General features: G+C 44.2%; 2 protein-coding genes across 3 annotated transcripts in view; both read left to right on the top strand.

Annotated features, from left to right (window-relative positions):
• RNF10 (ring finger protein 10) overlaps positions 1–3,116 on the top strand; it is a 69,436-nt gene extending 66,320 nt beyond the window's left edge. Inside the window, exon 14 of the mRNA XM_068111249.2 lies at positions 2,368–3,116. Within this exon, the coding sequence (XP_067967350.2) occupies positions 2,368–2,447 (80 nt within the window). The 3' untranslated portion in view covers positions 2,448–3,116. The remainder of the gene's footprint in view (positions 1–2,367) is intronic.
• A 5,414-nt stretch (positions 3,117–8,530) lies between these two features.
• The window catches only part of EXOSC10 (exosome component 10), a 66,585-nt gene continuing 59,832 nt past the window's right edge, over positions 8,531–15,283 (top strand). For both annotated transcript variants that reach the window (XM_068111252.2, XM_068111254.2), the window contains exons 1-2: positions 8,531–8,705; positions 9,712–9,848. In XM_068111252.2, the coding sequence (XP_067967353.2) occupies positions 8,628–8,705; positions 9,712–9,848 (215 nt within the window). In that variant the 5' untranslated portion in view covers positions 8,531–8,627. The remainder of the gene's footprint in view (positions 8,706–9,711; positions 9,849–15,283) is intronic.

The raw sequence follows: 15,283 nt of genomic DNA, 5'->3' as shown, positions 1-15,283 counted from the left end.
ATTTCCTTCCGTTGGATTTGCTTTCCAGGAGACGAAGGCAAGTTGTTTCTGGGCAACAGCCTCACCACAAGATTCCGTGTACCATGGATGGGAGGAAGGGTATGACAACTGAAGACGAGATGGGATAAATCTGTGCATTAGAGAGAGAGCAATTTACTTTGGAAGAATTCCCAGGATGAGTTGATGTCAGAGGCGGTCGAGATGGGAGACCAGTCCAGATGATTGATGGCTGCTTGAAGACCGTGCCAGTTGGCCTGAGTGAAATGCCAGACTCGTCGACACTGAGGAGGCTCTCTGAGAATGGTCAGAGAGATGTTCACTTTAACAAGCACATGATCAGATGAGCCGATTTGGAGCAGAAGAAGAGCAGCAGACATTTTCAGGGAAGTTAGTCATAACCAAAAAATAACCTTTGAGAAGTTATTTGAAATGATTACTTTTCAAGCAGGATTAAAGAAGTACATTTGTAATATTTCAAGAACTGCACATTCCACCATCTTTAACCTGGAGTGTAAGGGGTATTGCAAAAGAAATGATACTTTTTTCCCCAAAGATGAAATGAAGTTTCAATCGGATGAAAATTCAACCAAAGGCTTTATTTCATTCAAAAATTAAAAACTCACGTTTAATATGCGTCAATATGTCCACCATTAGCTTCAGAAACCATTTGAAGTCGACTTTTAAAAGACTTCAGCAAAGACACTAACATTTCTGTTTCGTTAGCTGTTTGGTTCAGAACTTGTCAAAACCCGGACTAGTGTCTCACGTTTAAATTTCTCGTTGTCTGGTAATGAATCAAGGATGTCTTGTGCACGCTGTTTCACAATGGCGCCAACATTCTCCGCAGGGTTCAAATCTGGAGAGTTTCCTGGCCATCTTCCGAATCCATCTTTGCAAAAGAAATCAAGTTTTTCTTCGTCAAGAAAGTCATGGGTTGCATTCGCCTTCATGCATCCCACAAGGTCGTGCAGGAAAGCCACTTAATTGAAACGACCTTGTCGATTTTTCAGGTTTTTGCAAAATTGGCAAAACAACGACTTTTAAAACATGATCACGAAAATAAGCGCAGTCCCACGATTGTCCCTGTTCTTTGACGTCAAACACCATTCCCTTTGATGTGAAGCACAAAAAGAATCCAACACATGTTGGGTGACGCTGTTGTGGAGGTCACAAAATGTCCCAAACTTCACGACGGTTTTGAGCCCAGATTCTGTCGTTTTGCGAGTTTGGTTTTCGCAGCGAATAAACGAAAAATTCATCGGGTGGTGCAAGATGCAAACAGTCCGCATCTTGCCAGTCAGACAAAAACTGAAATTCTGCCGATGTTCAACGTTGGTTTCTGTGATCGAAGGAACCTGAACTCGTTTGAACGGCTTGAATTTTTCACGTTTTAAAGCTCTCCAAACTGTGGTGTGGAGCACATTAATGTGTCGGGTCAATGCCATTGTCTTTGTGATTTTTCGCGTGCTTTGAAACCGTTGATGAGTTTTTGTCCCCCGTCGCACCGCGGAGTGAAAGGGGGACTATGATTTTCCCCTCCGTCCGTCCGTGCATGTGTGCGGACGTGCGTGCGTGTGTAAGCGAAGGACCGAATTCTAATTTGGTGTGTGGGTGCAACTGGGCATATGGAAGAACCCTATTGAAAATTAGGTCGCCACGTCAAAATCCAAGATGGCTGCCGCCATGTATGTCTGAACCTTGTGAGCAGAATTATTAAATTTTTTTTTGTATACAGAATCGAGGCTTGTGAAGGAGCTAACATTTATCACACAAACAAATCAAACAGACAAACAAAATATATAAAAAGAGGGAGCGGTAGACAAGATGGGGAGAGAAGGGGAAGCACACAAACAACATTTGAGAGCAGGGACATCGGGAGATGTGTGGGAGGGAGAGGGCTTGAGGGGAGGAGGCGTGGGAAGGGGGGGAGTGGGAGAAGTATAAAACACAAGGACACCAAGGACTTCCAGGAAAGAAGTTGGTAAAATTGGTATCTTGTTGGTATCTTGAAATTTTGGTATTGGTATCTTGGTATCTTGAAAAATCTTGAAAAATATCGCAGAAAATAATACACGAAAAATACACGCGAAAACTTTTGTGGTCGTTGATGGATCATGGTTGTTGAATGACCTTTTGACAACCCGAATTTTTTTACGACTGGTCTTGAAGGCCAAAAATGATGTATTTTGTGCTGCACGCCTACCCTAATTGCTCCACACAATCTCACCTGCAGTTTCTCTCTCTCGCCCATGCCTTGTCTACTTGATGCTTTTATGATTGGGTCGTCGGGAAATGCTTATAGCTAATTGCAAGTCTTTTGTAACCTTCATCAAACCATTCACAATTCATCTTCTTTTATTTTTGCAGGCCAACGAGGGAGGAGGAAGAAGAAACGGCAGAAGAGGTTGCTGTTTTCGAGCTCCATTTCCTATGGTCATCTCACCTAACTTGCTCTTCCATCTGTCTCTCTCTCTGTTTACGCACTTTTTCTTCCATTGCTGTCAGTGTTTGTAAATGTTACGATAATTATGATGAAAATAATCAAAGCAAGATGAATTTTGATCATTTGTTGGTCACATCTGGCACAAAGAATGTACAGGTGCTGTTGAGGAAAGAGCATAGTTTGGAAGAGTAGAGTGAAGTTTGGTTGTTCAGCTTCAGGACCAAGGAAGGCACTTCATCTCCATCTTCTGTGCAGCCGCTCGGGCCACATATTGACGTGGCAGTTTGACTCGCCATTTGTCATTTTTGTTTGGAACTGATGGTGTGAAGCTTCGCCCTTTTGGAGAAACACAGTTTGACATTTTGACTTAACAGTAGATAAACGGAGATTATAGGCTGTTGGTTATTAATTTTTGTGAATTTTTGTATCTCTCAATTCGTCTGGAGTTGCAGGAATCGGGCCCTTCTAAATAAATAACGTAGGATAAGAACTCCGCTGCCACACAAGCAACTTTTTCAAATTCCGATTTAGCTGTTTTAACTTTGTTGTCAGACTCACTGCTGCTTGTGCTTGTAAATATACTGTCTGGACATGGGACATTAAATGTTGGTACTCATGGTGTCTGCCAGCGTTTCTGCAATGGGTGAGAGATGAATAAATGAGGGAAGACTCATCCGTGTGTTATTCTGACATCGAAGGAACTTTGGAATGGGTGGGTTGTTGTTTATTCGTTATTTTCTTTAACTCTCATGATGAAGAAAATAGTGAATTGGGAAAAGTTTGATTTATCCATTATTGGTTCACGAGTTATCAAACAGTGACCACTATATTCGTCATGGTATGTCTGTCTGTCTGTCCACAGCATAACTACCCGATGATGTCATCTGATCTTGATGAAACTTGGGTGGGAGGTTGATATGATCTAGTTGTGTCCTGCCTGGAGTGGGCGTATTGCGCCTATTTTTGGCGGAGCGACGCCCGAAAAAGATGTCTTTTTCGGGGGTAATCGAGTTCAAGCTACATCTTCTCCGAGGGAGTTGGTGGAATCTGACAGGGGTTTCGATATTTGGTTAGGCCAATGTCATGTGTCTAGCCTACGGAGCTCGATTTTTTTCATTTTCGCCCCAAGGTCAAGGTCACATGGTCACGAAATTTAGAAAACTCGATTTTTGATGGTTTTATTACATTGTTCACTTCCTGATGGGGTGAAATGTCATACATGATCTTATATTATTACATACATCCTGAAATACAAGTTTTCCAACAAATTTCTGAATCTTTGACCTTTGAAGGTCACAAAGGTCAAAGTTGTCGGAATCTAACCGAATTTTCGGTATTGTGTAGCTAACTAACCTCATAACTGATTATACATTATTTTCTATCTCATTTCAAGGTCGGTAACCTTCGTTTTGACATTTCCGGGCCTGGCCTGTCCGGGCCTGTTTCGGTTATAGTCCGTCCTTTGTCATTGAATACCGCTCGCTCGTGAACCATCGTCGGCTCCTGACTTATTTGTGGTTTATTTTGCAACTCTCCCAAGTTAGCTTAACCAAGTCACAAACGAGTTCATCTGCTGATGCCATTTAAGCCACAGAAGCAGTTGTGGTTGATAGGTGTTGTGGTTAGGTTGTTCACCACAATAACTTAAGAACGACTGAAGGGATCCAAATCTCGTGTGGAACAAGTATATTTTATATGATTATGCAAATATGAACTGATTATATTTCAGCATCATCACTGCCCGACGGTGAGCTTTGGGTCCAAAATGTGGCGAAAGGTGCGGCGGGTGTAATGTTTTGAAAGTGGAGATTACACATTGGTCGAGCGGCTGGATCAGGGAGGTGGTGTTGGACGGCAGGAAGATCACTTCGACATTTGCGTGAGCCATCTTCAGGTCCCCAGCATGGCCAGGAGCAGTTGAAAAAACCCCTTTAACGCAAGGTCTTTTTTTCGCCAAGTACCTCTCCACCTGAGAGACGAAACAGTTATGGAACCAGTCCAGGAAAATTACTGCCATCACCCACGCCTTCCTGGTGGCCCTCCAAACCAGGGGTAGCGTGTGTTTGTTCTTGCCCTTGAGAGCACGAGGGTTCAGGGAATAGTACAGCGTCATGGGCTTCGTCATACGGTTCCCTTTTGTGATTGCGCAGAGGAGAAGAGGAGAAAGAGGTCCTTGCGACCTCTCTCGCTTCAAGATGAAAGTTCGTGTTAACATCTTTTTCCAAAGCAGCCTCGTGGTTTGCAGAGACGCGCCTATCCCCTGCTCACTTGGAATGGACTGGGACCGCTAGTACCTGCATCACTCGTTTTTGTGCTGCTCGCACCATCCAGATATGCATACATACGTATCACCTTTGTATGTCACAAAAAGGAAATGATTCGATTTGGAGTCTTTGGCACTTAGCTGAGCTACAAATGGTGGAAATATTCTGAAACAGCAACTTATTCTGTAGCTTTGCTTACCTAAAACAATTTGTTCCACTGTATATGGCTTCATATCAGGCTGTTGAAACCAAAGCATTCAGAAGCTTTGGAATCTCCCATGATGAAGTTGATTCTAAGGGCCTTTCTCTCTCTCACAGCAGGCAGGTTGGTGGTCTTTCTGTCTTCTACCGACTCCTCTCTGGCCTTGCTCCCCCTGCTCTGTCTGTGCTCTGTCCCCAAAATATTCATGCAGGACGCACAAGATCTGCCAGTAACCCTCTTTTGGTGAAAATGCCAAAATCAAGACTCTGCTCACCTTCACTCTTTCATTCCTCTTTTCTCCTGCCTCTGGAACAAACTCCCTCACTCTCTTCAATGCTACTCCTCCCCCCAGCTCTTCAAAACAGCTGTTCACCACCATCTCTTGTCTTGTATGGTTTTCTCTCTCTCCCCCTCTTGTCTCTCGCTCCCTTTGTTACCTTCGCAAAAGCGGAAGGTTATGTTTTGATCGCTGTGTATTTATTTGTATGTCTGTGTGTGTGTGTGTGTGTATGTTATTCGCATAACTCAAAAAGTATTCAACCGAATTGCATGAAATTTGGTGGGATGATTGGTTATTATACGGGACACATTTGATTAGATTTTGGGAGCAATCAGGTCAAAGGTCAAGGTCACGAAAAGGTCAAAATCGTATTTTTGTTGTTCTGTTCCCTACACTCCCATGCCAAGTACAGAACAGTAGCTGCGGCGAAGGTATGCGCTCTACCGAGTGCCCGTTCTAGTTTATTGTATTTTATGGGTCCCGTGCATGTTTTCGTGTGTAATGTGTTTGCTCTTACACGAGCCTTGACTCTGTATACAAAATAAATAAGTAAAGGTGCTTCGAACAAGAACATTCATTGGGACCAGTAGGGGACATTTGTTGCAAATTAGCAATTCTCACTGTGTGCTTGTTTTAATTTGCACATCACCTTATGTTACTCAGCAATGGTTTATGCTCTTTAAACATTGAAAGGATTGTGCCATTTTATAACTAGATGGTATTCATGGAATAATTCCCCATGCATTTTTGAGAAGGACTTTGTTCGACCCAACTCTTGTTTTTTTTAAAATATATATAAAGGTTTTTTTCTCTTTTTGATCCAGTATCCATACCATGGGTAGGTAGTTCATCAATTAGTTAAACAGTTCCATAGAAGATGTTCAAAGATTTTTGCTTAGATCCAATATGGCTGCCCAACCACAAGACCGATGACATCATAAATTTATACTTTGGCTCCAATTGGGTGGGGGATAATGCGCGTGAAGTTTAATGTTGACCGACAAGGTTCCTTTTTCTATCCAAGATGGCTGCCAAACCACGTGACCTATGACATCATTTTCACGCTGCAGAAATTGTGTCCGATGATATTTGGAAGGTTCCGCTTCAATAACTCCAGCTCTTTCAGAGAAATAATTATATCTTTTTTTCCCTTTGATCCAACATGGCTTCCAGACAATGTGGTCTATGATTTATTCGTCAACACTATGTTATCCCCAAGGCTTGGGGAACGCGTGCAAAGGTTCCTTGAGATCTGTCCAGCTGTTCTGGAGAAGGTTTTTAGAGGTTTTAGGTTAAATCCAATATGGCTGCCAGACCATGTGACCTGCGATTTAGTCATTGGACACCCTCTATTCTGCATGGCTAGGAGATCATGTGCATGAAATTTCACCTCGATCTGGTCAACAGTTCTGGAGAAGCTTATTTTTTAAGTCTTTATGTTCAATCCAACATGGCTACCGAACCACGTGACCTATGATGTCATCATTTTGCTTGTCGACCAAATTAGCTGTAGATGACCCTCAAAATTTTTCATACTGATCGGACCAAGTGTTGTACATGTCAAATTATGACGTCATAATAAAGGCACCAATTATATCATTAGCATATGTTATTCCCCATGGGGAGTACTTGACATTGAGCCACGTTTGAATTTTTTCTGTGCAGCGGTTTCGGTGATTATGGAGGTGCAATTTTTTTCCGTTTTTCCAAGATGGCGCCTCTACCACGTAATATATGACGTCATAATTATTTTTTAAAATTCTACAGGAAGAGGCGCTCCTATGGTAAAAAAAACAATTTGTGTCAATCGGACCAACGGTTGCCGAGAAAATGAATTTTTCAAATTCAGACGCGCACGGCACAATATGTAGTTGTATGTGCATTTTAAAAATTCATTTTCCGGGCAACCGTTGGTCTGATTGGAAATTTTACCATAGAAGCGCCTCCACCTGAAGATTTATTTAATTCATAATTATGACGTCATAGGTCACGTGCTACGGACGCCATCTTGGAAAAACGTTCCACCTCTATATCTCCCAAACCACTCAATGGAAAAAATTTAAACATGGCTCATTGTCAAGTACTCACCATGGGGAATAAGATATGTTGATGGTGATGTCATCGGTGCCTTAATTATGACGTCATAATTCGACAAGTACAACGCTTTATCTGATCAGTATAAATAAAACAAAAATTCCTTTGCAACTGTTAGACCGATGGACACGAAATTTTCAGAATATGTGCGGCTCCTGTAGAATTTTTAAATGATAATTATAACGTCATAGGTCACGTGGTACAGACGCCATCTTGGAAAAAATCGAAAAAAGTTGCAACTCTATCTCCGAAACTGCTCCATGGAAAAAATTCAAACATGGCTCATTGTCAAGTACTCCCCTTGGAGAATAAGATATGTTAATGATGATGTAATCTGTGCCGCCTTTGTTATGACGTCATAATTCGACAAGTACAATACCTATCCGATCATTGTGATTTTTTTCTCTCAGCAACTGTTGATCTGATGGGCACGAAATTTTCACCATTGGAGTGCCTCCTCATGTAGAATATTTTAATGATAATCATGACGTCATAGGTCACGTGGTACAGGCGCCATCTTGGAAAAAAACGAAAAATGTTGCACCTCTATTTCTCCAAACCGCTGCATGGAAAAAATTGAAACATGGCTCATTGTAAAGACCTCCATATGGAGAATAGGTGTTGTTAACGATGACGTTATTGGTGCCATAATTATGACGTCATAATTCGACAGGCACAACGCTTAGTCTGATCAGTTTGAAATATATTGGGCGTGATCTATGCAAGAATAATTATATTGGAGAATATAAATTTATGATGTCATCGCTCACGTGGTCTGGCAGCCATATTGGATCAAAGAAAAACAATTGAACAGACGAGTTGTCTGCGCAGGGTAAGTATTCTATGAATACCATCGAGTTAAAGAATGGAACAGACTCCCACGGCATGATCTGGATGCACAATCCGTTGAAGCTTCATCATACGGGATCAATCATCATACGGCAAGGTTTGTTGGCGTGAACGTTTCAACTTGAACGTTTCATCACCCATAAGGACTCCATTCTGCAGCACCAATTAATTAACCACCGTACCGTACATAGTGCAGATCGAAATATCTGCAGGGCTATTCACTTCCGTCGACGTGATGATTTTGCACAGTTCATAGCGGCCATGATGAATTAGTTCGTGGCAAAGTAAAGCATGCCAGATAAAATAATTTTTACACATTAATTACTTTAAATGTTTTATTTTCGCCCCTTTTAATCCTCATGATTTGCGTGCAAAGAACGTTTCGCATTTGAAAATGTAATTACGTTTGAATTAAGGACTTGATCAAGGCCATCCCGGAAGTGAAGAGGGAAATACTCTTTTCGCGAGATTGCTTAATGGTGTTCGAGCGATTACATGGCTAATTTAGCTCTTTTGGTTGATGCATCCCCAGCCATCTCTGCGGACCACCCTCGTGTGGGAGAGATATTGCAGGTTCGTAAGGGTTCATTACCCCTATTCGCCATGTGTCTGTGATTGTACGGTTGGGACCGTAGTCCGTACGAGGATGGTATTGGTAGTCGTAGTGGACATCGTAAGGTATTCAACTCGCACACACCGGGATTAGGAAGCAGTTGACTTACAAGTTACAGCACTCCTAATGATCCACACAAATTAAATAACCTGTCCCACAATGCGTCATCCTACGGGTACCTAGGTACTACACACAGGTATACACACACACACACACACACACACACACACACACACACACACACACACACACACACACACACACACACACACACACACACACACACACACACACACCTGGATCGGACAATGCCACCCATACCTGTGTAATATCCGCAGCCCCAAAACTCAATCTCAACATTTAAACAAGGTGAGGCTGTTGGAAAGGAATAGGATAGGTTGGGAGGTGGGCTCAGGTAGTAGGTAGGTAGTTGTAGGTGAATCTCCTCCAGTATGCAATTGCGAATTCCACCTGCTGTTTGCCTCATTGCATTATTCGATTGAGTGGAGCACGACACGACAGGGTCTATCCTGGTCCAAGAGAAGGCTTCGATTTTACTTTAAGAGTTAGGAATAATCATGTCATCGATACTATAAACCTGAACTTTGTCCACTGGACACACATTAATGGTGCCTTGTTTTGACCTCTCATCCCTCTTCCTATCTCTCCTCTCACCACTCCCTCTCTCCCTGCTCCTCTCCCTCTCTCCCTTCCCCTCTCCCTCTCTTCCTCTCCCTATCCTCCTCTCCCTCTCCCTCTAACCCTCCATCCTCCCCTCTCACCCTCCACCCTCGCCTCCTCATCCTCTCCCTATCCCCCTCTACCTCTCCCTCTAACCCTTCAATCTCCTCCCTTCCCCCCCATCCTCCATCCTCCCCCCTTCCCCTCACCCTCTTTCACTCTCCCTCACCCTCTTTCCCTCTCCCCTCACCCTCTCCCTTTCTCCCCTCTCCCACTTTTGTACAGAATGCTTTAACAGCCCTCGTAACAGCCACAAGAGCTTCAAATGCCCTTCCCAAAACTTCCCTGGAGCTGGACTTGTATCGAAGCTTTCCTTCCTACTTGGGATTCTGCCATGAGCAGGCGGCCGGGCTGCAGAGCAGGTGAGCCGGTTGTGGAATTTGATTTGGTGGAAAAACAATGAAATCGTTACTTGCTTCTTTGTAAAGTGAGTAGCTAAAGGAATGAATGAATGAATTATAAATATATCGTTGTCATTTGAATTCTGCATTTGTGTGATAAGAAAACGATAATAGTTGTTTTCAGAGCTGATGTATGGTGGAAGCTTCAGCTATCAAATATTGCTTCCCCTTTCTGCCCTTATTCCACTTCTTTATTGTTAATACGAGCAGAAAATATAAAAAATGATGGACAGCACTTCAGTATTTTCACACTATTCAGCCTTGAAAATGCTGGGTGAAACTTAAATTACGCACAAAAACATTCATTTATTATAAACTGAGCATCAAAAGAAACTTATCAGTTTCATTTTTTGAAATGTGCAGCTTTACAAACACGTTTCTTCAATAATGCATTGTATATATTGTAAGATATGCATTGTAATGGCTGATTATGTAACGGGAACTTCACTTCAATCACCTGGTTGATCAACAATGGCATGCTTGAGTGGTTCTGTATGGGGATATTTCCCTTTAAATAATGACCCTCATAATGAAATCCTTCAGTTCTCGTGGTTAGACATTCATTTACTGCTGTCTATAGTCACTCTAGAGGCTTCTGACAGGGAAAACAACAAGAAAATTCAGATGCCACCCCTGACATCTGATCAACGTTTAAGGGCAATTGGGATGCTTGAGGCTGGTATAAGCCAGCGAACAATTGCCCAACGTCTTGGTTGCTCACAGCCTACAATTTCCAACCTGGCCGGGCGTTACGATGAAACTGGAACTGTGAATGATGGTCTACGAAGAGGAAGACTACGGGTAACCACCCCAAACCAAGACCGCTGGATTGTGCTACAGCATCTTCGTGATCGCTTCGTGAAATCAAGACCTGCGACACAAACAGCTGCAGTGACAAAAGGTCGCCACAACAACCGCATCAGTGTCTCTAATGTGCGGAGGCGCTTGAGAAGTCGGGGCCTGGTGGCAAGACATCCTTGCAGAGGTCCAGTGTTGAACGCAGTGCATCGGCGGAACAGACTAAGATGGTGTCTGCAGCATCGCCGCTGGACACAGCAACAGTGGAGTGCAGTCTTGTTCAGCGATGAGTCCAGATTTTGCCTCCATGCTGCTGATGGGCGTCAACGGGTATGGCACAGAGGTGGGGAAAGGTATGCATCCTGCTGTATTTGCCAGATCAATCATTGGAGAGGACCCAGTGTGATGGTATGGGCCGGCATTTCCACCCGTTTCAGGACACCTCTGGTCATCATCAAAGGCAATCTCTCTAGTCAGCGTTATGTCAATAAAGTTTTGAGACCTCATCTGCTGCCATTTTTCCAGGCTCATCCTGACATCGCAGGTTTTCCAGCAGGACAACGCTCGACCTCATGTCTGACCAACAGCTTCCTCCAGGAACAGGGTGTTGAAGTGATGCCTTGGATGCCTTATTCCCTTGACATCGCAGGTTACGGATTCGGCACATTATTATTATTGCTGTTATTATTATTATTGTGGGTTCTAAGTATTATGGTTATTGTTGTTTAAGGGAAATGGTTATTGTGGTTAAAAGGTTAAAAGCGCTCATGGTAAGCATGAGACAGGAAATCGGATTGTGACCTGGAAGAAAAGGAGCGAAGAAGAAGAAGTCGTGAGGACAGTGAAAGACGTGCCTTGAAGCTCCGTTGCGAGCGTGGTCGAGCGAACGGCGTCGAGTGGACTTTGAGTCCTTGAAAGGAAGTTCGCGCGATAGGTGATATCGCCGGAGTATTGCGGAGCCGGCGTTGTAGTGTGTCGGCATTGAGATTCCGGAGAATCCTTGCCTAGAAGCTCGGGCTCGAGTGAGAGCCATCCGCCATTTCGCCCCGCGCACTACCTTCCTCGGAAAAGGTTTTGTCGCGTCGGTTGGGCTTATCCTCCGGTGGTTTGCCGGGGAAGGCTGTACAATAAAGCAGCGTTTGAGGAGTACACAGCGATTCACTGATTGAACGGCAAACGTGTACGTCGGCGCGCGTCTTTGGAGAGTTTCCATTCTACCGCGAGTTTGCTGGGTGTTGGACCACGTGACTTCGGTGTCGCTTCGACCGCCTACACCTCAATTGATCTGGATCGGACATGGTTCCAACGATCGCTGGAGTGAATCAACTTCGCCTTTTATGGTTATAGAGACATTGAGGAGGGCTCGGTTCCATTTCCTGGGAGTGCCGTGAGTTTGGGATTAAGTTACTAGATTAGGTGGTACCACCTTAAGATATTGATTGTAGGGTTGATTACTATTATTGTTGTATCGTGATTCCTGTGTGCTCTTTAATATATTCTTTGGTTGTGGATAACTCATGGTGTGGTTTCCCTATTGATTTCGACACGGAATAACATATGTATCTTTCTGCCGGGGTTCCTCTCGGGGTTCGGAGGTTACCGAGACCAGGAGATTGTAGAGGACTCTGTAACAGAAATTGGGGGCTCGTCCAATTGACTCGTGGGCTCGAAAATGGGTCTGCGTCCGGGATCTAAAATTCCCTAAATTTAGTCTGGGAAAGAATTTCCTAACATTCCCAGAATTCCCAAATTTGGAACTTGTTCCAACATTCCCAAATGTTTCCAAAAAAAAAAAAAAGTTTTGTTTAAATTTCTGGTGTGAAGGTTAACAACAACAACAACAACATGCATTTTAAGGCCATTTTCCCTGCTAGAGTGGGGGTTAGCCTTGCGGTCCCCATGACAATCTTCTCCATTTTGCCCTATTTTCTGCATCTCTCCTTGCTAACCCTCTTGCCCGCATTTCTTCTTCCACCATCTTTAGCCAAGTCTTTCTCGGTCTTCCCCGTCCTCTACTTCCTTCTACATCAATTTCCATCACTCTTCTCAACCAGTCACTTTCATCCTTCCTCAACACATGACCAAACCATCTCAGCCTGTTCCTCTTCACAGCATCAATCACAGGCAATATTCCCATCATCTTTCGCAATTCATCATTTGTCTTCCTCTCTCTCAACGATACTCCGCACATCCATCGAACCATTCGCATTTCCACCCTTTCCAGCCTTCGTTGCTGCTCTACGTTCATTACCCATGTCTCGCTCCAATAAATCATAACACTTCTCACACATGCAGCATACACCTTTCCCTTCAGCTTCAGCGACACTCTCCTCCTCATCAGCACGCCACTCAGTTCCCGAAACTTCTTCCATGCACATCTCACTCGAGCAACCGTTGCCGAGTCTGATCCACCTTCTCCATTCAGCATGTCTCCGAGGTAGCAAAATGTTTTCACACCTTCCAGCTTCACGCCGTCTCCAAGATCCATCTCAATATTTCCTCCATCTGCAGCTCCCTCTGTGCACACCTTACATTTGAATGTAGCTGCCACACTGGTAAATGACCCTCTCAGACCACTACATTTTTGATGAACCCACTCAGCGCACATTGTACATTGAATGGAGTTCACTCCGACACCCTTCCTGCACACGGCCACTTCCCAGTTCTTTCCACCTCACCACATGCTTTACCACTTGCCATCACCTTCGTCTTTCCGATATTCACCTTCAGACCTTTTGTCTCCATACATTCCTTCCACTTGTTCATCTTTTCCTTCAGTCCATCCATACTTTCCGCAATCAACACCAGATCATCTGCATACAACAACTCCCACGGTAAACCCTCCTTTACGTTCTGAGCCAGCACCTCCATCACAGCTACAAATAGTAGTGGACTTAGTACCGACCCCTGATGCACTCCCACCTTCACCTCAAACTCACCACTGTTCCCGTCCTTCGTCCTTACAGCTGTGTGCGCTCTTTTGTACATTGCCATCACTACTCTGATCAACCATTCCTCCACTCCTAACTTCCTCAATGCCCATGTCAATACTTCGCGTGGAACCCGATCGAATGCTTTCTCCAGATCAACAAACCCAAAAAACAACTTCTTCCTCTTCTCCATGTACACTCCCCTCCATATTGTACTTCTCCTGCAACTGCCTCACAATAAAGAGCGCGTCTGTCGTTCCTCTTCCTGGCATAAATCCAAACTGCATTTCGTTGATCTTTACCTTCTTCCTTATCCTCCTCTCCAACACCTTTTCCAATACCTTCATTCCATGCTCCAATAACTTTATTGCTCGGTACGAGCCACACTCCAGAGGGTCACCTTTCCCCTTGTATAGAGGGACGAGGGTACTCAGTTCCCAATTCACTGGAATGCGGCCTTCTTTCACCACCAGATTACAGATCTCTGTCATTCTCTTCACACCCCAACTTCCTGCTGCCTTCAACATACCTCCCACAACTTCCGTCGGCCCTCCCGCTTTTCTACTCTTCATTGCTTTTGTCGCTTCCTCAACTTCCTTCTCAGTTATCTTCTCTGCCGGTCCTAAAACAGGGTTACTCTCTATGTTGCCATCCCATTCATTCTCTGTATTCAACAGCATTTCCATATATCTTTTCCATCTTCCTTTCATTCCATCTGGGTCCACAACGATTTGTCCCACTTCATCCTTCAAGCAACCCACCCCCATCACATCACACCTCTCTTTCGCTATCTGCTTTGCAATCCTGAATACCGCTCTCTGACCCTCTTCCGAATCCAAGCGTTCTCCGAACATTTTCCTACATGCCTCCTGCACCTTTGCTACCTCTTTCTTTGCAGCCTTCTTGGCTGCCTTATAACTTTCATGTTCTGCTTTTTCTGCTCACGTACCCTTCGCCTTCTGCCACTCCTTGAACTTCTTCCTCTTCTCGTCAATCCTCTTTCCAACTTCATCATCCCACCACCATGTTTCTGAGTGCCTCGGTGGTCCTTTTGTCCATCCACATACCTCACCAACGGCTCCCAACAGACTATCTTTCATTGACATCCAACCACGTTGAAGCTCAACCACATCATCCTTTACCCTACTCAGCCTCTCTTTTAATGCCTCTCTTACTGTCACCTCTTTCAACCTCCACACCTTCATTCTCGGTTGGTACTTCACCCGCCGAGCTCTCCTCGCACCTTTTACCCTTATGTCGCAGACCACCAAGTGGTGCTGTGAAACAGCGTCCTCCCCCGGGATCACCTTTGTATCCCGGAGGTGCCCCCTATCTCGCCTACGCACCATCAGGTAGTCAACGATTGTCGTCGACCCACCTGACGTGTATGTAACAAGCTTATTATCCTCTTTCTGGAACTGAGTATTACAAATCACCAAATCAGCTCCATCAGCAAACTCCAAAATCCTTTCACCTTCTCCATTTCTCACACCATATCCGTAACCCCCATGAACTCCCTCAAAATCGTCCATACTCCTTCCCACATGTCCATTTAGGTCTCCTCTTACCACAACAGCTTATCTTTCACGTTTTCCATCAGCTTCGCTATTGCACACCAGAACTTGTCCTTCTCTTCATCGCTCCGACCAACCTGCGGAGCATATCCCG

This window comes from Myxine glutinosa, chromosome 3, assembly GCF_964187855.1.
Source record: "Myxine glutinosa chromosome 3, kmMyxGlut1.1, whole genome shotgun sequence".
Lineage (NCBI taxonomy): Eukaryota > Metazoa > Chordata > Myxini > Myxiniformes > Myxinidae > Myxine > Myxine glutinosa.
Note: the sequence above shows the minus strand (reverse complement) of the source record. Positions and strands in the feature narration are given on the sequence as shown.